Source organism: Podospora pseudopauciseta, chromosome 3 (assembly GCF_035222475.1).
Source record: "Podospora pseudopauciseta strain CBS 411.78 chromosome 3, whole genome shotgun sequence".
Classification (NCBI taxonomy): domain Eukaryota; kingdom Fungi; phylum Ascomycota; class Sordariomycetes; order Sordariales; family Podosporaceae; genus Podospora; species Podospora pseudopauciseta.
Window position 1 is genome coordinate 2,574,443 of NC_085893.1, and position 24,716 is coordinate 2,599,158.

The 24,716-nt window shown below is 54.2% G+C and overlaps 8 protein-coding genes and 1 non-coding gene across 9 annotated transcripts; 7 read left to right on the forward strand and 2 right to left on the reverse strand.

The window, feature by feature from the left end:
• Positions 1 to 35: 35 nt before the first annotated feature.
• Positions 36 to 3,280, forward strand: QC763_307300 (uncharacterized protein; the record flags this gene model as incomplete). Its single annotated transcript, XM_062911174.1, has 5 exons — positions 36 to 82; positions 178 to 194; positions 321 to 526; positions 624 to 1,775; positions 1,831 to 3,280. 5 exons carry the CDS (start codon positions 36 to 38, stop codon positions 2,284 to 2,286), a joined length of 1,878 nt encoding a protein of 625 aa, XP_062767189.1. The 3' UTR covers positions 2,287 to 3,280.
• An 83-nt stretch (positions 3,281 to 3,363) lies between these two features.
• QC763_307310 (uncharacterized protein) lies at positions 3,364 to 4,662 on the forward strand. Its single transcript, XM_062911175.1, has 3 exons — positions 3,364 to 3,809; positions 3,870 to 4,252; positions 4,435 to 4,662. Exons 1-2 carry the CDS (start codon positions 3,557 to 3,559, stop codon positions 4,181 to 4,183), a joined length of 567 nt encoding a protein of 188 aa, XP_062767190.1. The 5' UTR covers positions 3,364 to 3,556; the 3' UTR covers positions 4,184 to 4,252; positions 4,435 to 4,662.
• On the reverse strand, positions 4,220 to 5,932 carry QC763_307320 (uncharacterized protein). The gene is made up of 2 exons (XM_062911176.1): positions 5,003 to 5,932; positions 4,220 to 4,933 (listed from the first exon to the last, which is right to left on the reverse strand). The coding sequence occupies exons 1-2, from the start codon at positions 5,477 to 5,479 to the stop codon at positions 4,319 to 4,321; spliced, it is 1,092 nt and encodes a 363-aa protein (XP_062767191.1). The 5' UTR covers positions 5,480 to 5,932; the 3' UTR covers positions 4,220 to 4,318.
• Positions 5,933 to 5,991: 59 nt separating this feature from the next.
• Positions 5,992 to 8,087, forward strand: QC763_307330 (uncharacterized protein). Its single transcript, XM_062911177.1, has 3 exons — positions 5,992 to 6,336; positions 6,402 to 7,192; positions 7,249 to 8,087. Exons 1-3 carry the CDS (start codon positions 6,153 to 6,155, stop codon positions 7,825 to 7,827), a joined length of 1,554 nt encoding a protein of 517 aa, XP_062767192.1. The 5' UTR covers positions 5,992 to 6,152; the 3' UTR covers positions 7,828 to 8,087.
• A 1,155-nt stretch (positions 8,088 to 9,242) lies between these two features.
• QC763_307340 (uncharacterized protein) lies at positions 9,243 to 11,875 on the forward strand. The gene is made up of 2 exons (XM_062911178.1): positions 9,243 to 10,135; positions 10,195 to 11,875. The coding sequence occupies exons 1-2, from the start codon at positions 9,663 to 9,665 to the stop codon at positions 11,648 to 11,650; spliced, it is 1,929 nt and encodes a 642-aa protein (XP_062767193.1). The 5' UTR covers positions 9,243 to 9,662; the 3' UTR covers positions 11,651 to 11,875.
• An 809-nt stretch (positions 11,876 to 12,684) lies between these two features.
• Positions 12,685 to 16,491, forward strand: QC763_307350 (uncharacterized protein). The gene is made up of 2 exons (XM_062911179.1): positions 12,685 to 15,834; positions 16,013 to 16,491. Exons 1-2 carry the CDS (start codon positions 14,091 to 14,093, stop codon positions 16,081 to 16,083), a joined length of 1,815 nt encoding a protein of 604 aa, XP_062767194.1. The 5' UTR covers positions 12,685 to 14,090; the 3' UTR covers positions 16,084 to 16,491.
• A 45-nt stretch (positions 16,492 to 16,536) lies between these two features.
• Positions 16,537 to 16,608, forward strand: QC763_0055200. Its single transcript has one exon. It is a non-coding gene; the product is annotated as a tRNA-Trp (tRNA).
• Positions 16,609 to 16,768: 160 nt separating this feature from the next.
• On the forward strand, positions 16,769 to 20,265 carry RGP1 (Golgi membrane exchange factor (Ric1p-Rgp1p) subunit; the record flags this gene model as incomplete). The annotated part of the gene is made up of 2 exons (XM_062911180.1): positions 16,769 to 18,006; positions 18,068 to 20,265. The coding sequence occupies exons 1-2, from the start codon at positions 17,283 to 17,285 to the stop codon at positions 20,263 to 20,265; spliced, it is 2,922 nt and encodes a 973-aa protein (XP_062767195.1). The 5' UTR covers positions 16,769 to 17,282.
• A 710-nt stretch (positions 20,266 to 20,975) lies between these two features.
• QC763_307370 (uncharacterized protein) lies at positions 20,976 to 23,375 on the reverse strand (the record flags this gene model as incomplete). The annotated part of the gene is made up of 2 exons (XM_062911181.1): positions 20,976 to 23,254; positions 23,309 to 23,375. The coding sequence occupies 2 exons, from the start codon at positions 23,373 to 23,375 to the stop codon at positions 20,976 to 20,978; spliced, it is 2,346 nt and encodes a 781-aa protein (XP_062767196.1).
• Between the last annotated feature and the right edge of the window lie 1,341 nt (positions 23,376 to 24,716).

The following is a 24,716-nucleotide window of genomic DNA, read 5'->3' on the forward strand; positions in this document are numbered from 1 at the left end:
ACTTTGGCCGCCTTTTCGCCCCCGGTGCTCCGACAATGAAGGAATTACTCGACACTAACCGTGTCAACTATCTCATCTGGAGGTTCGTTGTTTCTGTGCCCACCCCATCCCTTCAGCCCGACAACCTCCGGACTGCCTGGTGAGAGGGCGCTGCAGTCGCTGACTTTTGACAATTAGGTACTTATTGGAGTCAAGTATGTGGACTGCTCACTGAGAACAGCTCAGCTCACCCCGCCAGCTCTCGTGTTTCACGCGTTGAGCAACCAACAAAGTTGCGAGGCAAGCAGCAAGACGTAAGCAGACAAACTGACCTCAGACAGATTATCGGGAAACCGCCGCCAAGCTGCAAAAGGAGTGGCGGATCCAAACGCCTCACAGGCATTTTGACTATGCTCCGCACGTCAAGACGTATGCATTGGTGAACCTTCTCAACAAAGGCCTTCAGTTTGAAGCGTATGAGAGACAGTTTGCTGAGCAAAAGGTATGGTGGCCCGATTTCATTGTTGTTGTGAAATTGACTCGACCTGTGGGCTGGCGCCCCCCATTCCGGTCTGCATGGAATTGGCGGGTGGTGCAGGTTCCAGGGGGCGGTAGTGCCGGGGTAACTGACAATTTTCTTGCAGGCGCCTCGTGATGTGCCGGCAACGGCCGAGGCGACACCGCGTGGGGTGTTTGGACCGCTCAAGTTCCAGCCCGACGTGATGGAGGTGGAGGAGGATGAGGTGGAGGAGGAGGCAGAAGAATCCGAGGATGCAGAGTACGATGAAGACATCGAGAACCCAAGAAAGCGCGCGGTCGACCGGCATCTCGCCGTGTCGCATGGGTCGCCCGCTAAGCGGCAGAGACTGAGCAACGGCTACGACAACGGGGCGGATTCTGCCACAACCCCCATGGAAATTGACCACCACCACCACCACCACAACGGCGCGGAAAACAACCACGCCTACCCATCGCCCCTGGAGGGCGAACAGGCCGCATCACCAATCCCTCACACTGAGGGGCCCTCGCGGGGCACACAGGTTGACGACACACGGGACCTCACCCAAGACACGGTGTTTCTGCGACTCGGCGCCGATGATTCCACAGAAGCTAGCGAAAACCCTATCGTGCTCATCAGCAAGTGGAACCCCAAAGACCCATCAATCTTGGCGACTGGCGGGACCGATGCGCTAGCCCGCATTTGGACGCTTCCGCGTGGAGCCGCCCCAGACGCCGCCCTGCCAGATCACGTGGACACAGCCCCTCGGTACCTCCATCTTGGTGATGACCTCCCCAATGATTCAACCGTCACCTCCATGGCATGGAGCTCCAATGGCGCTCTTATCGCCCTCGGGATTGAGATAGGAAACAAGTCCCGTCTTGGTGTGTGGGCTGCCGATGGTACCAGTGCCTACCGTTTCGAAGGCCTCGACTCCCCCATCACCAACCTCTGCTGGAGTCCCAATGACAAGTTCCTTTTGGCCATCTCACCGGATATGACCAATGGACTGGAGAACCCCCGGACTCTGATCCAGGTTTCGTCTCCGACCACGGTGAATCCAATGTCTCACATCCTCAACTACGATATTCACAGCTACCCCGTCGATGCCACATGGATCGGCGAGAGCTCTTTTATTCTCTGCGGTCAAGGCATGTTGACTGCCTTCCGATGCACTGAAAAGGAGGTTGTTCAGATCGGAGAGTTTGAAACACGCAAGGACGAGCGATTCCAGTATGTCAAGTTCGACTGGCGTTCTAGCCTTGTTGCCACTGGCAGCGAAGCGGGTTTCATTGATGTAAGTTTGTTCTTCAGCATCTAAAGGTTTTCATGTACTGATCTATGACTTGCAGATTTGGGATGAGTCCAGTAGGCGGCGTTCGATAAAAGCCCATGACGGCGCTATCACCGCTATGCAGTGGCAACCGCTGCAAGCGGACCCTGCGGAGGGCGAGAGGCTGTTGGTGTCATGTGGCATCGATGGCGGCATCTTTGTCTGGAACGTACTTGGAGGCCTGGAGAATAGGCCGAAGTACTCGATCACCTTGGATTCACCCCTTGCAGCAAATAGCCTCGCCATTAGCCCCGACGGATCGCACATCGCTGTAGCAACACATGACAGAATCTTGATATGGAAGCTTGGTGAACATCAAGTCCCTAAAGCCGGCTGGATGCCGAATACTGGGTGGCAGACCCCCAAGACGGGATCCGACTCGGGTGATTCCTTGCCATTCTTGGAGTGGGACTGCGAGGGCAAGAGACTGGTTCATGGTTTGGATAACCGACTCGCTATCATTAACTTCCGGTAGAAGGGGCTTTCGGACCTACGAATACGCAACGACATGCCGCTTTCTTTCCCAATGAGAGATGGCGCTGCCCCAGATCCTATTCGACTGGGGCGCTTGGGCGAATAGGCTGCTCTGTGTGAGGTTTGGGGGGCCGTCTGCTCGATCAACATTTGCAACGATGCCTATAGGATTGGATTCCTGAGCGCGGAGCCCCTAGCGGGAGTTTTCGAATGGCAACCTCCGACCTGTTAGTATTACGTGTTCCCCGGGACGTACAGGAAGCGGAATTCCCGAGAATCGACGAGAAGCGGACCGGTATCAACATGAACTGAGGAGGCCGGAGAAACGACCAGTCAACGATACACCGAATTGATGCCCAGCACTAGAAGGCATTGGTCATCTACCAGTCCCTGTATGCGCTTGATCAAACCTTACAAGGACCTGTACACGACCAGTTCGATTATTGCTGGAGCACAACCCGCCTACATGCCGTGCCGACAACCAGAAAAGTATCGAGCCAAGAAACAAGCCCAGTATCGGAGACATGCCTCTCATCATCCCCGACATGGATGAGCAGTAGGGCGCTTTGGGGTTGAAATCACCCGGCCCAAAACAGTGGGCAGTTTGGGGCTCTTCGAGTCCTGTCGTAAAGAATAAAGCCAGAGAGATATTACAGCATGGGCGGGAAAAATAAAAAGACGGTGACGCTGCCAGTACACATCGGCAACGGTGCGTTGGAATGGGGGTGCGAACTAAACTTACCAAAAATAAATGCATGCTTTTTGGGAGAAAAGGTTGGGGCTAAACATACATGCGATGATATTTGAATAGTGGAGCGATGGGAATGATTTGGTTTAGAGCGTGGTTTTGGCTAGTCAACATTGAAAGCTTTATAACGATATACAGGTCGAGCGACGATTTTCTTTTTGTCGTGGTTTACATAGTATGCTATCTTGGAGTAGTGTGGCATCTAGCAGGCATCTAACAATAGAAACTTGACATTACTGCGTTCTCTTCTGCATGAGTGTGAGGTGCCCTCCTGGTATGTGTTGAGTTAGTTGAGTGACCCAATATGACGAGTGTGGTAGGTGGTATCTCGAATGAGATAAGCCGGCACAATCCTTCCCAGAGCTTATTTGGCTGTCTGCATCGTAGCACGATGATATCTAAGCAAGCCGGGAACTTTGGTCCGTCCTCGCATATGTTCATAGTATGCATGATTATCCGAAGACCGAGCTCTGTTCTATATAAACAACTTTGATGTACAAGCGAGGGTCAAGTAACTGCTGGTATGATTGCCCCAGCCTTCTTCCCTTTATACAAGTTTCTTGACAATTTCAGCATGGCAACCTCGACCTCGCCAACCTCGGAGCCTGCCACCACCACCCCCAGTGGTGAAACAACCAAAAACGAGCAAACCTACCCCTGTTCCTGCCACTGCGGCTCGATAACCTTTACCGTGACCCTCTCCCCCCCGCTGGCAGAGCAGACAGTGATGGAATGTAACTGCTCGATTTGTCGACGGGTTGGGTATCTGCTTGTTTGTACGTCTCACTCCCCTCATCCCACCCCTTTCCCCCGTTATAGTGTGCTGAAATCAACAGTCCCCCCCAAAGAAGCAGTCGTGTTCTCCGAAGACAGCCTCCCCCGCCTCTCCCGCTACCAGTTCAACACCAAACAAATCGACCACCTCTTCTGCGGTAACTGCGGCTCCAGCCTGGGCATCGACTTTCGCGAGTTTCGGCAGAAGGGGTACGGGATCAGCGTGAGGGCGTTCAACAATGTCGACTTGGAAGGGCTGAAGTACAAAAAGGGGGATGGAAAGGCCAAGCTCCCTCCTTATAGTGATTTATCCGGGGTCCAGTGGGCTTTGGACCACCCTGCTGGCGAGAACGAGCGGAAGGAAAAGGCTATGTAGTGAAGAACAAATATGATGATGTTCTTTTCGCTTGCTAATGATGCAAAACCCTCCGCCCGCTGATACACGGTATGTACATTCCCCTAATTTTACAAAAAAACAACCCCCCACACCTCGCGATCCAGTCGCCGACTTTTAAAAAGCCTCAAGCTTCCCCTTCCTCCCCAACCCCGACCCTGCCCTTCCCTGAAAAGTCCTCATCCCCCTATCCACCCCGGCCAACCCCCTTACTACTTTCTGCACACCCACAGGCAGCACATTATACCAATCAACCCACCTCGCATAAAGCGGCATCCCAATGCTCGCATTCTGCCCGTTGTCAATCGCCTTGATCACCTCCTTCGCCACATCAACCGGCTCCACCACCGGGGCGAAGAACGCGTTGGGTGTCTTCACCCCAGCAAACAAAGGCGTGGAGAGCTGCCCCGGGGTGACAAGCATTGTTCTAATCTCGGGGTGTGATTCCTTCAGTTCCGCCGAGAGAGACTTGTGAAGAGCGGTGACGCCAGCTTTGGCGGCGGCGTAATCCGTCAGCTGCGCGGCGCCGAGGGTGCCAATGACGGACGAGATTGTCACAATCGTTCCGCCGGTCTCGGAGCGCGTCATGCCCGGGAGGAAGGTCTTGATAGTGTAAAAGTGGGAGAGGAGGTTGGTGGTGAGGGAACGGTCGATTTCGGGGAGGGAGAGGGACAAGAGGGGTTTGCCGAGGACGACGGCTGCGTTGTTGATCAGGATTGTAGGGGGGCCAAGCTGAACAGATAGACAGAAGGTTAGTGGTATAAAGGGGGTGAAATAGAGGAGGAAAAAGGGGCAACCAACCTCGCGCTCAATCTTCTCGGCAACCTTTGCGATCTGCTCCTTATCGCCAACATCACACTTGTAATACGTCACCCCCCTTGCCTCCCCATTCTCCATCTCCTCCACGTCCAGCACGGCAACCGTCGCGCCGCGCATACCATAGACCTCAGCAATCAGCAACCCGAGCCCGGAAGCGCCACCAGTGATGACAATGACCTCCTCGCTGAGGTCCACCTCACGAGGGAGGCCAAAGGCGAGACGGTCGTTAATCACGCCAGCCATCCAGATCAGGGTGATGGCGCCGGCCCAGGCGAAGGAGACGAGCATGGGGGGCGCGTCCCAGTGCATGTTTTGCGCGCGGAAGCAAAGGGGGATGATCCAGGCGATGAAGGGGTGGAAGAAGGTGGTTTTGAAGACTTTGACGATCAGGTCGATGGAGAGGGGGGCGAACCAGCTGTCCCCTCGGGAGGGGTGGCCGGCGTAGGGGGAGGGCGCCATGTTGTCTATGTGGTGGTGATTATGTTTAATAGGGGTTGAGAACTTGAAGCTATGCGCGTTGCTGATGGCTAGGAAATTAAACTTTCGGATAGGTAGGAATGTCTTGGATTCTTCTGCCAGAAAAGAATACTGAAGAAAAGGTATAGTACAGAGACTGGAAGAAGAAGAAGAAGAAGAAGAAAGATGGGATGAGAAAGAGAGTGCAAGTTAGAAAGCTCTCCCTGGTGTGGCTTTTTTTTGGTGTCACGACTTGTTGGCGGCGGTGGCAGCAGTAGCAAAGCGCACAGCTCAACGACCGTTGCGACGTTGAAACGGTGATGGACCGTGCGTGCTACCCCTAGCTTGTTTCAATTCCATTCTTGGACTTTGCGCGCTTCCCAACTTGGGATGGAATTCTGGCCCAGTGCACCTTCCCACCCCTACATCAAATTCCCACTGTGTGCTTGGCACTTGTCACTTGTTCCCTCGGTGCGCCGCCTGCTGCCAACATCTGGACATCAAACCGACCGTCTGTGACCATCAGGGTTCTCATTGTCAACCCCGTGCTGCTACTCCATACACTTCTGGATAGTACCCGATAAGACCGCGATATGCATTTGCCAATAAGAGATCTAGAACAACAACAACAACAACAACAACAACAACAACAACAGGCACAACAACAACCGCAGTGATGAGCAGCGCGCAGGAACCTCTTATTTCGGCCTCGGAGCGGGTAGATGCTGGTGGGGATCATGATGAACAACAAGGCGATGAAGCCGGCGGTCTCGAATCCGGGAAAGCGATCCCCGCAGCGCCGAGTTGGTTTATCTGGCTGTTGACCTTGTCGGCGGGGATATCAGGGTTGCTGTTTGGTTGTATGTGTGCTTTCTCATCCTGATCTCACTCACGAAATGCGTGGTGTTGACATCCAATCCCAAAGACGACACAGGCGTCATATCATCTACTCTCGTCTCCCTCGGCGAGTCCCTCTCCAACCGACCGCTTAACTCCCTCGACAAGTCACTCATCACCGCTTCCACCTCCCTCTTCGCGCTTTTGATCTCGCCGTTCTCGTCGGTTCTTGCCGATAGTCTCGGAAGGAAAAGAGTAATACTCGTGGCAGATGTGCTGTTTGTTCTGGGAGCAGGGGTGCAAGCAGCATGCTCAACAGTCTGGGTGATGGTGGTTGGGAGGAGTATCGTTGGTATGGCGGTGGGAGCAGCAAGCTTCGTCGTGCCGCTATACATTGCTGAGCTGGCCCCGGCGGAACACAGAGGGAGGTTGGTGACCATGAACGTCATCTTCATTACATTGGGCCAGGTCGTTGCGTACATTGTTGGATATGGATTTGGGGAATATGGGCACCCAGAGACCGCGTGGAGATGGATGGTTGGCTTGGGAGGATTGCCAGCAGTGGTGCAGCTTTTCATGATGACGGTTATGCCCGAAACACCGAGATGGTTGGTCATGGTGGGGAGGGGATTGGAAGCTAGGGGTGTCGTTGAGAAAGTTGCTGGCGGAAAGGTTGCTGCCCGCGAGGTCGATGCTACGGTCAAAAGCATTGAGATCGAAGTTAGGGAAGAACAAGATGCAAGACGGCTGCGAAGAAGGAGAGGTGATAGCAAGGCCGGCTGGGCCGAAGGTTTCGACGAGCTGTTCAACATCAGGAGAAATAAGAGGGCGTTGGCGATCGCTTGCTTATTGCAGGGCTTACAGCAATTGTGTGGTTTTGTAAGTTCTCCGATTATGAGCAATGGCGCATGTTCAATGCTAACACGGCGTCTCAGAACTCGCTCATGTACTTCTCGGCGACCATCTTCGAGATGCTCGGCTTCCCGATCCCGACTCTTACCTCCCTTGTCGTGGCAGTCACCAACTTCGCGTTTACCTTGGTGGCTCTTCTCATCATCGACCGCATTGGAAGAAGACGCATCCTTCTCTGGTCTATTCCATGGATGGTGTTTGGGCTACTCCTTGCTGCCTTTGGCTTCTTTCTGAGCGGAGTCACAGATAGCGATGCGCCCGGATCTCCAGTCGTCATCCTGAGCAGCATCATGATCTATGTGGCAGGCTATGCGATTGGCCTCGGAAACGTCCCATGGATGCAGAGCGAGTTGTTTGCCCTCAACGTGCGGTCGCTGGGAAGCGGCATAGCAACGGCCACAAACTGGGGCGCCAACTTTGTCATTGGCCTGACCTTCTTGATGTTGATGGACTTGTTGGGCCCGCCGCTGACGTTTACCCTATACGCCTTGATCTGCATTGGAGGGTACGTGTTGATCTGGAGATTCTACCCAGAGACAGCCGGCTTGTCTCTCGAAGACGCTGCCTCGCTGTTGGAGGATGACAATTGGGGTGTGAGGTGATTTGAGGTGAGGTGAGGTGAGATACAGCCTCACAGTGGAGACGAACCGAATGGCTGGCGCCATCTAGAACCATCGTGACGCACCCATGCAAGCCACTCCAGCGGGAAGTGAGCAGCAGAAAAAAGCTTGACGTCCATCCGAGATGGATCCCCTCACGGCCCGAAGGGCAGGGTTCCTGATTGCGCGGAAGAGTCCGTAACATCGTGAACTCACCTCGAACTGCAAGGCTACTGGCGGCTAGAATCGGCAATTGGCGGGATTAAATGGTCTGAACAGCCTTGTTGGGCAGCAAGAAAACATGGGAGGCGGGACAGCCCATGAGTCGGTTCGTATCAACTATCGTCAAATTGTGGGAAAGGGGAAATCATCCGTCAATGGGAAAAAAGTTTTCACCTGCGCTCCCCCATGTCTCGTATCCACATGGCAATTCAAATGAAGCTGTTGTATCGTGGGAAGCGTGGACGGAAAAAAAACGTTAGTCCGGTGTGGTGGTGTTGATTGTGATTGGCGAATTGCATGGGGGGGGGGGGTTGGTAGGCCACTGAGACCAGACAGCATTGACGTAATCCCGCAGCCACAAACCAAATGTCCGGAGTTTGGAGCTACGTCTCGCCTCCCGAGGTTCGTGTTTAAGAGGAGCAGATTCCCGTTTTATATCCGCTCCAGCTGCTATCATGACACCGGATGCGGATGCGAAAGCATTCATCATCGTCAACATCCCGTCGTTCGGTGGTCGGGATTAATTCATTGCGATCAGAGCTGAACACAAAATCTTGCTTGTGTCGGTGTAGGGGATCTAATGAGAAAACAAAACGGAGGGATTCTGGGCTCTTCTGATCTGATGTTAAAAACTTTCAGGACCCCACCAAGGACGCTGTCATGGTGGGGAATGGAAGTTGATAATGGGCCCAGCGGGGATCACCGGTTCGAGCTCCGTGACTCCATCTTGCCTGCATCGCCTGGAATGAAAAGGGGTGGTCCTTGTTTAGCTTCTCAATGGGCACCAGATTGGAAATGGGCAAAGGGTCGGTGTCCCCGCTACCGACAATGTGCATCTTCCTTTTTGGTTCATGATTCAGCAACCTACGTTGATATCAATCAACGGCAGCTCTACAAGAAAAATGTCTCGTTCGAGTCATAGGGGTGCTGCTAGAGAGTTCTGTAGTTGACATGCAGTTCGATGCGGTTATCAAGCCGGAATGCTACAGCATTTGTACATATGTATGGTGGTGAGTAAGCCAAGGTGGGCTTCCCAAGAACGCGAAGTGCCGAGGCCGCATCGATCAACCTTGTCATCTGGTTTTTTTGTTGCGCCTCCGTGCGTGGCGCCGTTCGAAAGGCAACCCGGCCTCGGGAACGGCACCAGCAAACCAGGGGGTGGGTGGACTAGACGCACTTTCACCGAGGAATTGGTGTGACAATTGGGCAAAAGAAGCTCCATTTTTCTTTGCTATATCGATCTCCCGTTGGGTCTGAGAGTATCCCCCGTAGTATGTATGCTATGACTGTGACCCTTCTATTGCCTTGGTAAGAAAATCCGGATAGGGATTACTCAATCGGGTAGCTGAAGAACAACAGAGATCCAGGGGGGGGACTGGATGGTGGTCCCCCAGATGTCCTCGTCATTGTTATAAGATCTGGGCTCCCCCCTCTTGGAAAGATCTGATGGCAAAATCTTAATCAATCACTTACACCACGATTTGACGAACACTTCTGTTTCAAGTTGTTCGTTTTGGTATTAGTCTTTTTGGCTCTTCTCACAGTTCACTCGCCTGATATCACCACCAACCCTCAACACCAGATCAAGCAGCTTCTTCTCAGTGTCGATAGTGTCGATGGGACCCAACATCGTCGACCGCGCCCTCGAGGCGGCAGAACACGACGCCGCCACCCCAATCTCACCAACCGCAACCCACCATGAGCTCCCCCACCGAACAAGCGCCGAGATTGAGCGCGTCATCTCCGCCAGCTCGGTATCCTCCGCCTCCTCCTCTCACTCGGCCCGGCCCCGCAGACCCTCCACCGTCGGCACCGGCATAGTCGGCGTGGGCATGTCCCGAGTCTCCACCTCCCGAGACCTCCCCCCAACCGAGCTCGGCCGCATCCAGACCGCCCGCAGCCAGCACAGCGCAACCGTCGGCCGTTCCCTCCGCTCCAGACGAAGCCGTGCCTCCCTCGTCAAGCCCCTTCCCCCTTTCGGCGCCGGAAAGCCATACCCACCCCTCCTACCCAATCAAGAGGACTTCGTCGTCGAGTTCGACGGCCCTGATGACCCCCTCCACGCTCAAAACTGGCCCATGGCTAAGAAGTACGTTCTCCCCCCCATCTTTCCCACTTATTCCTTCATCACTGCTAACCACTCCCTAGACTTCTCACAGCAACAATGCTAGGCTACACAACAATGATCGCCTCCTTCGGCTCCTCCATCTTCTCCGCCGCCACCCGCGCCGTCGCAAACGACTTTGGCGTATCCCCTGACGTCTCCCTCCTCGGTGTATCCCTCTACGTCCTCGGCTTCGCCACCGGCCCAACCTTCTGGGCTCCCCTATCCGAGCTCAAAGGCCGTCGCTTACCCCTGGTAGCCTCCATGTTCGGCTTCACCATCTTCAACCTCGCCTGCGGAACCGCCAAAGACCTCCAGACCGTCCTCATCACGAGGTTCTTTGCCGGTTTTTTCGGTGCTTGCCCCCTTGCTGTCGTTGCAGCTGTCTTCTCAGACATGTTTGACAACCGCACGCGTGGCATGGCCATCACCGTGTTCAGCATGACTGTCTTTACCGGTCCCATGCTGGCGCCGTTTATCGGCGGGTTCATGGTTGAGGATGAGAGCATCGGGTGGAGGTGGACGGCCTATCTCATTGCGATCATGGGTGCTGTCGCTTTTATTATCGATCTGATCTTCCTCGAGGAGACCTATCCCCCCGTTATTCTGGTCAGCAAAGCCGCCGAGCTGAGGAGGAGGACCCTCAACTGGGGCATCCACGCCAAGCAGGAAGAGATTGAAATCGACGTCAAGGAGTTGATCACAAAAAACTTTTCCCGGCCGATGAGGCTTCTCTTCTGCGAGCCGATCGTCACGCTGTTGTCGGTATACATGGCGTTTATTTACGGGCTGCTCTATCTCTTTTTGACGGCGTATCCGTTTGTTTTCATGGGGGTCCACGGCATGTCTGCCGGTGTGGCTGGGCTCACGTTTTTCGGCATGATTATCGGGCAGATCATCGCCGGTGTTACCGTGTTGATGCAGCAGCCTTGGTATGCGAGGAAGCTGGCTGCCAACAATGGGGTGCCGGTTCCTGAGTGGAGGTTGCCCTCTGTCATTGCTGGAGGTGTGGCTTTTGCGATTGGGTTGTTTTGGTTCGGGTGGACGGGTTTTACCAAGGATATTCACTGGATTTGGCCGACACTTTCTGGTTTGATGACGGGATTCGGGATAGCCAGCATCTTCTTACAGGCGCTGAACTACCTCGTCGATTCGTATCTGATGTTTGCCGCTTCGGCGATCGCGGGCAACACCTTCTTGCGGTCGTTGGCCGGAGCGGCCTTCCCGCTGTTTGCGAGATACATGTTTGAAGGGATGGGCACCCAGTGGGCCAGCACGCTTCTTGGTTGCATCGGTGTGGCGCTTGTGCCTATTCCGGTCATCTTTTACATGTTTGGTGATCGGATCAGGGCGAAGAGCGCTTATGCCCCGACCTTTGGTGCTGGGCCGGAAGTGGCGGAGAGCGAGACGGGGGATGATTCTGAGCTCGGGCACGGAGAGAAGGAGGCGCCTGGCAGCGTGCCCAGGACGGACATGGATGCTGCCCAGAGGGCAGTCTAATGGTTGAGAAACAAGATGGAGAGGAAACTGGATCATGTCGTTTGAGCATTGGCGTTTTGGACATTTGGTTTTGGTGCATTTTTTGGCGAGGAACGAACTCGATACCCAGTTGTGCATAGATATTGGTTGACTCTGATGCATGATCAACGAGATAATGTAATAATGGTTTTTGCGTTAAACTAGACTTTGTTAGCTCTCCAATGATGCGAATTAAAGTACTCGGCCTAGTGGTAAAGTGTCATAATGTGCTTCAGACCAAGATCTAAGGAATATCGTTACCCCAATACTAGCCGGTGGGCCGGGCCGGGGCATCACCAGGTGGGAACAAGATCAAGAAACGCATGATGCTAAAGTGGTGACTGGAGACGGGAAACCTGGTGTGGGTTGTCACCCCTGAACCTGGGCCTGGGTTGACTTGAGCAAGAGAAGTGGGGGTTGCTTCATTTCAGGGGTTGTGGGGGAGGAGTAGATAATCCTTGTTGCGCATCATTCCCCAGCGATAGCGATAACTTTATTCCTGCTTTGGGCAAAAGATCGATTCCAAGGGTCTCGAGCTCGAGAGAGAGGGAGGGGTAAATCCTTTAATTTCTGCGCCAGGCCCCCGCGATTCGGTCTTGCTCTCGATTCTTGAGTCTGTCTGACGGCAAATGCGAATCTAGCATGTTGCTTTTCGTCTTGTGGGTTTCTCCGAGGGACGGTGTAAGTCGGCAGCTCACCAGTCGAATTCCTGTTCTTTTTCCCTCCAAGATTTTGTCTCAGTATCATACGAAAAGAAAGGGCAAACGCCACAGGGTCGTGTTCTGGGACAGCCACGCTGAGCAGACAGACCCGCCAATATGGTATCGCTCCCAAAAAGATTAGTTTTGCGGGCAGACGTCCTGCAGGCCGGTATTAAAAGTCACGCCACAAGTCTGGCGTGGGGAGATAAGCATAGCCTGGGTGAAGTACTTGGATCGAGTACAAGAATTACAATCTGGCCGAGGTACGATGGGATAGTATCGGATCAAAAGTCGTGTTCGTGAATTTATCTTCCGCCAGCATGGCAACAGGAAATGCCTCAAGGACGACCGGGCGGTGTGGCGATGGATGCTGGTGCCCGGAAACTTGTTGTGTGTAACAAAGCAGCCAACATCTACAGCCATCTGTCGTACCAATGATGGTGTGGGTGGCTGCAGGAGCTGCCAAGACTGATATCGTCTAAAGACACCTGCTCTTGGGCAGAATCAAGGGTCTCGCATGGCCTTTGATCGACGGTCAAGAAGTGGCTTGACACGAGACATTCTAGATAGCTGTCATTTGACTTCTGGATGGCATGTGGGTGACACTTGATAGACGGCGTCGATCTATCTGGTTGCTCGTCTTACCCGGCCGAGTGTTGAAGTGCAACACTCGCGTCAGGAACACCGCTGTGTCGAACTGAACTGAAGAGCAAGTATTGAATGCATGGGAGCTAGTAGGCGAATTCATGCTGAATATTCACTACTACCTACAGATACAATATCGTGGTGTCCCGCTGCACTGGAAAAGGCGGAGTGATGTGAGTGACGGGGGGCTGAGAAAAGTGTGGGGTTCTCCCCCACGTCCCTTCCTCCCCGGGCTCTTCCTTCCGTGTCCTGTCCGACTTCAGCCGACTGCTGTTTCCTCAACAACAGCCTCGCGACTTCCCAAACGGTGTCTCCATCACCGATCCAAATCATAAATAGGCACATCATCTGACCGGTACGTAACCACCCCGCCAAGTCAACTGACGATGACAATGTCGGAGGGGTTGCACGAGAGAGCTCGGCGGGAGGGCTAGAGGTCAGAACCGAATCGTCCTGAAATTATATCAGGGCTGTGCCTCATCTTCGGTACTCAGCAGGGACCCTGGCAGATACACGCCCCCATCCCGCGTTGAGCAAGGTGCAGACGATGGAACCCATGCCAGAACAGGGCCAGCCAAACAGAGGCTTGTATTCCTTATCTCTAGCCATCAGTCAGCCAATGAAACAAACCACCATCTCCAGTCAACTCCCTTCTTGATATCAGCATCACTGTGGGGAGACATGCCCACCTGCGTAGCACACAAGTAAGAAGAGACCTGGGAGTAGTGGCCGTTAAGTACATATGATGTACATGGAGTACAACTTGAGACATTTCATGACGCCGAGCATTGCCTTGCTGTAATTATAGTGTGTGGTGAGCCGGGTCGACGAACCGGAGATGTTAAGACGCCTCACCTCACACTACCTGCGGCCGCCCCTCCGTCCAGTTGCTCCTTCCATCTGTGCTTTTTTTCTCAACAATCCGGCGGCGAACTCGGGTACCCCTCTAGGTTTCTTTGAACACCTGTCCCCAGAAAGGAGCGATTTCTTCAGTAAATAATACTTTTGTATTGTGCTTCTTCATCACACAACTACCACCGGCAGCATCAACAGCACAGTAACACCATATCCGGGCCATGACAACGACTCCAAACCGACGTCACAGCACCATGTGGTGGGACGACGACACCATTGAACGCACAGTCACACGCATGTTTGTGTGTAGCCATCTTATTCCTGAGGAAATCGAGCGACTCGACCGCACCCTGGGCTTTGGCGATGGCTTGACCGATGGGACTTATTGGGAGTGGATCGAGCAAAAGGCCAAGAGGATTTTCCTCATTCTTGTTGAGCTCAAAGTCCCTGACCAGATCTTCGGCGTGATTGACGACTCGTGGGACGACGAGGACCTGCCTATTGCTCGGGACCAAGTTGAGCGACTCGCCCTGACCCCTACCAGAGACAGCAGGCTGGAACAGGAATTCTACGAAAAGCAGTTTTACTATCTACTTCGACCTCTGCGCAAGGGTGAGCATGTCATCTACCAAGATAGCGAGGTGGTTCCGCTGGAGGTGGTCGAAAAGAAGCACGCCCCCGGCCAGACCCCTTTCTTCGACAAGGTCATGCTTCCAGGCTACCCAGGAACCGTGTTCTGTCGTGTGAAGATGCCGATTGGCGGCGGCTACTCGAGCCCGGAAGACTTTCTGTTCGACGTGAACGGCATTCGCAACGTCCAGAACGACCATCTCGCTTCTTACTGGGCGTCCTATGTTCAACAAGGCTATGGCTATGCCCTCTTCACCAATGCGGCCGACTACACTCTCAAGGGCCTCCTCACCACAACGCCAGCATGCTTCAAGAACATGGAGAAAAAGGCACGACGGCGACAGGTTATGGAATGGATCCACTGTCTCATTGACACGGTGTGTTTCCTTCACAACAGAGGCCTATCTCACGGCAACATCAAGCCTTCCACAGTCTTGTTTGCCAGCGAGAACCATATCTTCCTTTCAGACTTGCTTGGTTACACTGGACTGGACAGAAACTCGTTCGATAAAGAGTCATATGACTACGCGGCGCCGGAGCAGTGGTTTAAACCGAGCTCACCATCGTCAACTTCGTTTCACCGCCGAGGAACCGTGACATCCACGACAGCTTCACCTGAAAGCCCCAACTATATCACCAGCCGTTCCACCCCCGATTCCAGCCAGCACCCGATGGCCATGATGCATGCACCCACGCCTCACCTGAGTCCCCAAGCGGCAGACATCTTTTCCCTCGGTTGCATAATTCTGGACCTCCTCAGCTTCCTGGTAAAGAAGCACGGAAGACCGTTCGCAACACATCGGGCCGCAAAGCACAAGACCCCTAGCAGGGGCGGTGCTGTCCCTGACTCGTCGTTTCATCGGAACCTATCTCAGGTCGAGAGCTGGATGACCCTACTGGTCAAGGAAGCCCAGAAAAAGGAGAAGGACGACGACATATTCAAAGGCATCGCCCCTATGCTTCATATTGTTGAGCACATGCTTTCCTCTCATCCTACCGACCGCCCTGACGCCCAAGACTTACAGACGAGAATGTACAAGATTTTAACGGATCATTGCGGGATTTTGGAGCCGCACTGTGTACATCAGTATGACAACGGCTGGGACTTTGGCATGGCAAGCCTGAAGCTTGACACCACTGGTAATAGACGAGCCAGTGGTGGCTCAGGACGTCACCACCCACGGAACAGCATTGGAAGCAGGGGAAGCGGACGAAGCTCAGGTTCTGTTCAGGACCTGCAGGGCCAGGAAACCTTTCTAGTCCCTCGGCTCTCCAGGTCAAGGAGCTCTAGAGGACCTCCTTCCGTTGCATCGAGCCGGGCTCCCCTTTTCGCTGGTAAGCAACTTTTTTCTTTGGTAACAGTCAACAGCGGCCTCGTTGGCCTACCAAAGTATCTCAACCATCGCTTTTCAGGAGCCAGTTACATAAGCGCGACGAAATGATTTCAATTTGTTGTCTCTTAACCGCCATCGTTGTTGCCACCAGAGAAAGAAGCTAACTAGACATGCAGCAGCACCAAGAGAGGGTTGGAAAGGCCCAATGACGTTTTGGCAAACGGATTCGCGAATGATGGCCACTAGGTAGAGAAGCAACATCTGCCCTATTTCTTCGTTTGTTCATTCATGGGATGGGGAGTTGGCGAAAACCTATGGGACCACAGGTCATTGCTTTTGTGAGATCTCTTTGCATTCAGAGTCAACTGAATTTCTTTTGTTTTGATGATTTCTTTGGGAAACACAGTGTCATGATGTTAAGAGAGGACGGGAGAAATGTGCATATAAATGGTGCATATGTCGGAATACATAAGGCTGGCGTTGTTTGGGAAGTGTAAGCATCGATACCCGGTGGAATTTAGCTGCCATGTTTTCTAGCAAGATCTCATATCTCTTTTCGAGATTGTTGTTGGGATAATTCATGATGCCGTCTTGATCACGGTAAGTGGCTCGAAGAAGTTGTTCATTTGTAGTCTGATATGCCTATGATGTATGCTCCAAACATATACCTTGAAACCGCGCTCTTTCTCCAACAAATCAAGAAGGCCTCGTGGCGCAACGGTAGCGCGTTCGACTCCAGATCGAAAGGTTATCCGTTCAAATCGGGTCGGGGTCAATTCAAAGATGATGGAGAACCCCCCCTGTTAACTCAGGGGGCACGCACTCCGGATTTGATGTCTTTTTTATGCCTCCTCTCCCTTCGAGGCCTAAATGTAGGTCTTTTGTCAAGTTTCTGAACGGCGGTATCCTGAATTTTTGGAGACCTGTGAGGAGAGTGGATATTTTGGAGATGGAGTTGATGTTCAGAGATGGCTGTGTTTTTAAGGGGAGATGGAGCCCAGGGTTAGGGCCTCAACGTGCAGGTTCCGGGTGCCAGCAGTTGGCAGGGGTTCGCTTGTGAGCTCATGGGGACCATGGATCTTGCGCCGCGCGGATCGTGTCCACAGCGCTATTCGTCCCCAGATTCGGCCATTGAAAGAGAACACAACCACCGTTCGAACCCTCGACACCCACTTGGCGCCGCAAGATGCTGGTGCCCATCAGCAATGCTGGTGAATCGAGCGGTTTTAACGATCCAGCATAATAGACAATCTCCTCTCCTTGGTCAGCAGCAAGCATACTAGTCTCTGTGTCTCTCTCTCTGCCTCTCTTCCCCTCTCTTCCAACGCAAGACAAGACGATACCCCCGACGACTTCCGAACGAACAATTGATAGATAAGACAAGACGGTCCGTACACTCCCTCGAACTCCTCCGATATCCCGAACGTCCCCGTAAAACACGAACAAGAAATGTCGCCCGACGGCCCCAACAGCAGTAGCAACAACAGCAGCAGCAGTAATATCCGAGTCTTTGTGCGCTGGCACGAGCAGGTCGTCTTCGCTGGCGAGGAGGTCAAGTGCACCATCACGTTCAAAAACGTCGCCCGTCCACCAGGCAGCAACAACTGCAACGGCAGCAGCAAGAACCATGTCTCAACACCGCTGAGTAGTTTGAAGCCCTTTTCGCAGCGGGAACGGCTGCGCCAACCTTCCCCTTTACACCCCGGCGCATCATCATCATCGGGTGGGAGGTCGAAGCACAGTTCTAGCAGCAGTCTCGCGCCGCCGTCGGCTGCTGCTGCCGGGGGCAGGGGCCATCACAGGTCGAGTCTCTCGCTTTCCGTCCCGTCTGCGGCTTCCCGAGCGAGGGCGGGTTCGATTCAGAGTCCGACTCCGTGGACGCCCGCGACGCCGAACTCACCTGCGCTTTCAGCGAGGGGTGGTGTTGGTGGTGGTAATGGTGGAGGCGTGTCATCGCCGTCTGGATCGGGGACGCAGAGGAATGGGCATGGGCATAAGCGGTCTGTGTCGATTGTTTCGATTGGGTCGTCGGTGAGCACGATTGGGGGTGGTGGGGATGATGGGCAGAGTGTTACTGGCTCTGCGAGCTCTAAGCGGTCGGGGAGAGGTCATACTAGAGCTTCGAGTCTCCAGATTCTGCCGAGGGCTGGCTTGTTTAATGGGCCGCGGTCTGGTGAGTTTTTTGTGATTTTGAGGAGAGGGTAAGGGTAGGGGACTGATTATTGGATGTGTAGCAACTACGCCGAGACTAACAGCTTCGCAATCTTCGCCTTTATTTCACGCGTCATACCCACCCGAACGAAGCCTGAATGGGCGGCGCTCGGGTGGCTCAACTGCGCCTGGGACACCGAGGGTCGGAGGTTCGAAGATTTCGCCCACGTCAGAGCCGCCGAATCCGCTGGCAGAGTTTAGGTTCCCTGCGGCAGCTTCACCGGCTACGCCGATAACACCTGGGATGCCGCCAACGCCGGGCCCGGGACGCTCAGAGGATGACTTGCTTAGCTCGAGTGGAGCGACGGCTGGGTTCCTGAACAATCTGCCTATACGTCAGCGAGACCAGGTTCCGACGATTAACGAGCACGGAGCCACGCTGCCGGCAAGGGTTTTGTCGACTACGAGTATAGCGGGAACACCCAGAAGCAGTGGCGAGTTTTATTCGATGAGTAACAACTCATCCGAGACGTTGGCCTCCGAGTATGTGCTACATCAGCCGCTTAGGACGCAGCCGCGCCCGCCCCATAGCAGGAGGACGTCAAATCTGGTGCCTACTGCGGTGAGGCCGCCGGAATCTCTGATGATGGGGTATGCGCAGGTGCAAGGGTCATTTACGCTGGATGGATCGCTCGTGAATCTCGCGCCGTTTGAAGCGGTGAAGCGGAAGGCGGTAGTTGGTGGGCACGGGGGTGGTGTTATTGGGTTGGAAACGAACACTAAGCGGGCCAGCGGTCTGCTGAGGAGCTTTGGATGGGGGAGTATCACCAGCTCGATTGGAGAACTGCTAGGCGGCGGCGAGCTCAGCACGATTAAGGAAATGCGAGGGCTCGCGGGCTCCAAGGCGGTGCCCCTTTTGTCAACACCACAGTCAATCCTGTTTGTTGATTTACAGCTCGGACCCGGGGAGAGCATGGCTTATGAATACACGTTCAAGCTTCCCAAGGGATTGCCACCAACCCACCGAGGGAAAGCCATGAAAATCTTCTACAGCCTGGTGATTGGCACCCAACGGCCTGGAGGAGCGAACGAGCAACAAGTCAAATCAGTCGACATCCCATTCCGCGTCCTAGGGAGTGTGAACAGCCACGGCGAGATTCTGGGGCACGACCTCATGTCTCCGTATATCATCCTGCGAGACCAGGCGGTCGTAAAACCGGCCAGCAAGGAGTCGTCATCCTCTTCTCAGCTGATGGTCTCCAAACCAAAACCCTCACCCCCCACAACAGGTCCAGCATCAACCATGGCCTCGTTTTTGTCCTACGTGGACGAGCTGCTCACCAAATCCCACGACAACCCCACTGCCGGGCTGTTATCCCCAACAGCGATGCCCACCTCGCGGCGTCCATCGACGTACTCGATGTCGGACGCCGGTTTCGGCGGGCTACCACCACCGACAGCGAAAGAAGCCATCGACCTTGCCATCCTCCGCTCCAACCTGACCACCTCTCCGGGCCAACAGTCGACCAACCGGTTCGAGATTGCGCGCAACGGCCGCCGCGTGGGGGTGGTCATGCTTGCCCGACCGGCCTACAGGTTGGGAGAGATTGTGACGCTGGTGATTGATTTTAGTAACGCGGAGATACCCTGCTACGCGGTCCACGCCGCGCTGGAGACGTCGGAGAAGATTCTCGATCCGGGGCTCGCGCTGAGGAGCGAGGCGAGTGTTTATAGAGTGACAAGAAAGGTGTGGGTGAGCCAGAGCGAGGCGGCCATGTACGGACGGAGGGTGGTGTTTCAGCCGACGATACCGGTGAGTGCGACGCCGGAGTTTGAGACGACGGGGATTGGGCTGGGGTGGAGGGTTAGGTTGGAGTTTGTGGTGCCTGTTGATTTGGAGCCGCAGCTTGGCAGCAACAATAACAACCGGCAGCAGGAACAGCAGAAGGGGGGGTTAGGGGATGTGGAAGAGGAGGAAGAGGAGGAGGAGGAGGAAGGGGAAGGGGATAGGTTGAGAGGGAGAGGAGAGGAAGGGGTGGGGTTGGGGTTGAGCGGGGTGAATACTGGTGGGAATGGAGGGCAGGTGGTGAAGAGTAAGGGGCATCCGTTGCTCGAGGAGATTAGCAGGGATGATAGAGGGGGTTTGGTGATGGTGGCGGTGGAGAATTTGACGTGTGAGAGCTTTGAGGTGGCGGTGCCGTTGAGGGTATATGGGGCTGTTTGTAATGGGTTGGAGAGGTTGGAGAGGGATGAGGCGTTGGAGGAGGGGTTGGTTGTTTAGATGGGCGGGGGGGGGGGCTTGTATATATTTATCGGTGCATGAATTGGGTATTGAATGGTCAAAGCAGTCCTATCACCCAGCGAGTGTGTGCTATGTATCATTCACGGCACGATCTAAGAGCGTTTCCAAAGTCATTGATTGAACTTGTTGCATATTTCCCGCCCCCAACTATTCTTTCCTCCTGCAGAAACACAAAACAGCCACCCATTTGATACCTCTCTCTCTCTCTCTCTCTCTCTCTCTCTCTCTCTCTCTCTCTCTCTCTCTTTCTCTTTCTCTTTACTACATACAAATATCGCGATCACCCAGGACATCTCCTACAAAAAGCCAACACACATCGTGCAACCCTTAGTCCTATACTTGCTATACAAAGATGCCAAGACCATATACAACCAGCTTATACTTCAGACAAGAAATCATATCCTCATAATTTTGACTTCCTCAATCCTCCGGGAGAAGAGGGGTAAGATATCGACAAGCCCTGTCCACCTCTTTTGAGACAGGATCCAGAAAACAAAAGGAGAGACAAGAAAAGATTAAACGCCATCCTAATGCATGCAAAAAAACAAAAAGAGGTTCGGTTGTGTGTGTCCAGCAGGCAAAATCCAAACAAGAAAAAATCTCCTTCCCAAAATGATCTATGCCCCTGCCCCTTTCCTGTTTCCGACCAAAAAAACCCCCCCCCAAAAAAACCAACGAGATATTTATCATTAGGCATAACGATACGGCGTCGAGCGCATTGGCTCCCACCCTTGCTGCTGTGGTTGGTGATACCCTTGCTGCCCCGGTGCTGGTCCACGCATGGCGGGCATTCCGTTGCCGTAGGGGTATGGTGGCGGTACCGGCTTGGGAATCTTGCGGTGGCTTCTGCTCGACTTCCGGCAGCAGCTGAACAGGCAACTGCAGACGGCCATGAGGAAGAGAAGACCGACAACGATAACCACCGGGATGAAGATTGGCTTGTTGTCGTTGATCCAGTCGAGAACCTGCTTGCCGAGTTGTGTACCCTGGCAGTTACCGTTGAAGCACTTGCCACCACCTTCGCAGGGGGTGCCGTCGAGGAAATACTGTCGCATGGAAAAGCAAGTGTTGGGCCCAAACTCGGGGGACTGGCAAGACAAGGTGCAGCCGCTGCTCGAGCATGAGTAGGTATCGTTGTTTGTGGTCAAACGGCCCATCATCGTCTTGCACTGAAGGTCGCGGGATGTGCAGCGGCCAGAAGCACACTGCAGGCCAGCGCCAGGTTCACCGCAGCTATCTCCGTCTGGACGGCTCTCATCAGCTGGGCAAGCAGCTGCTGTCCCTGAACACCTCTCCTCAGGATCGCAAGGACCGGTGCTAGCACGGCAGACGCTCCCTTGGGCCGCGAAACGACATTGGCCAGTACAGCATTCATCATTGGAGAAATCACACTGGCTGCCCGTGGTGAACTTGCAAGTCCTGGGGTCGCAGCATGGGTTGCCCGCGCAGGACTGCTCCCCGCCGCAGTCGCAGTCCTCGCCAGCTTCAACAATGCCGTTTCCACACTGCTGGCCAGTGATGGTGATGAGGTTCCTGTTGCTGACGAGACAGCTGGCTCGCTGGGAGCTACGCCCGAGGAAGCTGCAGATGTTGCCTACACTGCAGGGTGAAAACTGCGTGATGCCGCTGCCTGTCGAAGGGTTCATGATAAAGTTGGCCTGTGCATCGCAAGACTGGCTCGACAGTGGGCAGCACTGTGACTGCTTGTCTTCGCCGCGGGAACATGAACCCTGTCCGCAGTCATGAACAGCTCCAAAGGTGTGTCCAGTCTCGTGGGCAAAGACAAGCCATTCGGTGGATGTCCGTACAACGACATTGGCAGCAGCCGTGGTCTCGTTCCCCTGTTGCGTGGCTCCACGCTGGCAGACAGCCCCCAACCAAGCCAGGCCAACGGCATTATCAGTCCCGCAGCTCGTCAACAGCGTCCAGTAAGCATTGCCGTCCCCTTCCCATCGGCCGCGCCACTCTGAGAACTGGCTCAGACGTTGAGTAATAGTAATGCTGTCACTGCAGGGCGTGTTCCAGGGCGCGGTTTGGGGGGGTGTGCCTGGGCACTGAGCATCGCTGATGGTCAAGTTCTGAATACCCAGCGAGATGTTGAATGTTCTCTCGTACAACTCCGAGGCCGAGTTCACGATATCGATGATGTTGGCTCGCACTTCCTCCTTGTTCCTAAACTTGGAAGTGTAACCGCAGTCGGTGGCGATACCGATCAAGGCAACCCTTTTTGTGGTCGGACATCCCTGCGTCGAACCAATCGACCCGGCCAAGTTGACACCAGCACCGTTTCCACCGATCTGATCCTGCCGCCCAAACAGAGCCCGAGGGCTGATAGATGCGCCTTCTGTCAGAGGCTCGTTAAAGGCCCGATACACAAGGCTGTTGGAACCCTGGTTGGAAAGAAGGTCATCAGAGGCGCAGGTTTCCATGCTGCCCAGATCACGCTTGAGATCGACATGGCCAGGCTCAGGGCTGAGATCAGTGTCGCGCCAAACAACCATGTAGTCGTCATCCTCCTCGTCGACTTCGGGGTCGCCCTCGATCGCGAGCGCACGATACGAACTGGCAGTCTTGACGTGATGGTGGTTTCCTGAAATGGTGAATACGCCCGTGAAGATGGGATTTTTCCCATCGCGGATCAAGCTGATTCGAGCCCAGCCCACATGCTTCCACTCGGTCGAGCCGTCTTCCTTGACCCAACTCTCTCCCTTGAACACACGGATCGCTCGCCTGTCGAGCGGTTCGACCTTGGTGATTGTACCATCGGCACCGACATGTTGGATCGCTGCGTCATCACTGAAGAGATCTGTGTTTGGGTCCAATGAGAGACGGACAATTTGATGCTTGCTGTGAAGGTGGAATGTGACGTCGAATGAGGTATGGGCGTGCACCCGATGCGATGGTGTTTGGATGTTGATGTCCTCAATGCGCGTTACATAGGACAGCGATCTTCGTTGTACAGAGTGCGCTTGGGTGTTGTGTCAGCTAATGGCACCTTTTGGTTTGTAGCAATCGAGCATACCTATCGCATTTTGGAACAGTAGACCTGCAGCTGTGAGGGCGGCCGCGAAGGCCTTGGTAAGAAGCATAATTCAATTAGTCGTATTTGCGTTCCCTATGTATGCCGCCTGCCCATAAACGAAAGAGTGGTATTAGGAGTGAAAGGATAGACCAGAGTGTCTAGCTGTCGGCCGTAGAGAATGTTGCGGAGGTCCTTCTATAAGTCCTCTGCCGCATTCAAGAGTGGAGGCGAATCGATGGACTCGCAAGCAAGGAGGGAGAGGAAGGAACAAAGCAGGCGAACGGGAAGTCTTTTGTTGGTTGAAAAGAGAGAGAGAATGATGGGAACCAGTGGCAGTGCACCGTATTTTGTCAGATGGGTGTAGCGAGCGGCTTGGTGAGTGGCCAGGAGACAGCGGACAACAAGAACTCCCGCCCAGCAAACGACAAGCCTTGGACAACTCCCCAGCGCTTCGCTGCACCGTGCGAACATGACAGCTCTCTCCAGGGGGGTCCGCCATGCCAGTGAGGCAGGCGCCTGGGGCTGTCTGTCAGCAGCGTGGAACGGCATCCTCCTCAAACCCCCTCAGACGGATATGCGCAAGCCTTATTCCAGCCCACCCAGCCCCGACAGTGTTGCCGACCTCACTGGTTTTCTCTCTTCTATCACGATGTCTACTTTCTTCTGCATAGCTCAACACTGTGCCCAACCTCCAAGAAAGCAATATAGCTACGCCAAGGTCCCTTGGCTACACTACGTAACCCAAGCGGCCGTTGCGAATGATCCCTTGTGTCGGTTTCAGAAGCGCACTCAAACAGACCCCAGGATGGCCTCTGCCCCTGGCCACCCCCTCAGCCTCGACCAAAGGCGAGCAGGTGCCATCCACCCTAGAGTAGCGTCAGCTTTAAATTGGTGGAGTCGCCAGCTTCTGCCCATCTCGTTTGGGAATTAGCCTTTTGATATCGATCTGTTTTTGCAACATGTCGGACGAAGCTGCTTTGCGGGTTGCGGGGTGACAACCTTCGATCTGTGCAGACAACCATCAAGATGCCCACCAGCCTTGCTCGGTGTTGACCTCGGATCAGTTCTGCGTACGGACAACAGTGAGCACCAGCCCCGCCGCTCAACTCCCCGCTTCCTGCTGAGCAATCCTCTGCAAATCTCTCGCACTGTGCTGCGCAGCTCTGAAAGTTGTTTACGGCGCCACCCGAAGGTCACCACCGCAACCAGCCTGTGGAATATAGATCACTTGAGAGCGGAATATACAAATTAGGCGGCGGTCAACGGGTGTCGGTGCTGGATATTTTCCTGGAAACCCCCGGCAATTTTTCAGTCGCGCGATACACAACACACCACTTGAAGATATCTTTTTCAACCTTCACAAAGTCAGTTTTTGATTCCCTTTTTGCAGAACTCCGAGATACCCGGA

Coding starts and splice junctions, on each gene's coding strand:
- QC763_307310 (XM_062911175.1), top strand. CDS start 3,557: ATGATTGCCCCAGCCTTCTTCCCTTTATACAAGTTTCTTGACAATTTC. Junction 3,810..3,869: donor GGTTGGGTATCTGCTTGTTT/GTACGTCTCACT, acceptor TGAAATCAACAG/TCCCCCCCAAAGAAGCAGTC.
- QC763_307320 (XM_062911176.1), bottom strand. CDS start 5,479: ATGGCGCCCTCCCCCTACGCCGGCCACCCCTCCCGAGGGGACAGCTGG. Junction 4,934..5,002: donor CCGAGAAGATTGAGCGCGAG/GTTGGTTGCCCC, acceptor CTATCTGTTCAG/CTTGGCCCCCCTACAATCCT.
- QC763_307330 (XM_062911177.1), top strand. CDS start 6,153: ATGAGCAGCGCGCAGGAACCTCTTATTTCGGCCTCGGAGCGGGTAGAT. Junction 6,337..6,401: donor ATCAGGGTTGCTGTTTGGTT/GTATGTGTGCTT, acceptor CCAATCCCAAAG/ACGACACAGGCGTCATATCA. Junction 7,193..7,248: donor TACAGCAATTGTGTGGTTTT/GTAAGTTCTCCG, acceptor ACGGCGTCTCAG/AACTCGCTCATGTACTTCTC.
- QC763_307340 (XM_062911178.1), top strand. CDS start 9,663: ATGGGACCCAACATCGTCGACCGCGCCCTCGAGGCGGCAGAACACGAC. Junction 10,136..10,194: donor AACTGGCCCATGGCTAAGAA/GTACGTTCTCCC, acceptor ACCACTCCCTAG/ACTTCTCACAGCAACAATGC.
- QC763_307350 (XM_062911179.1), top strand. CDS start 14,091: ATGACAACGACTCCAAACCGACGTCACAGCACCATGTGGTGGGACGAC. Junction 15,835..16,012: donor CCGGGCTCCCCTTTTCGCTG/GTAAGCAACTTT, acceptor GACATGCAGCAG/CACCAAGAGAGGGTTGGAAA.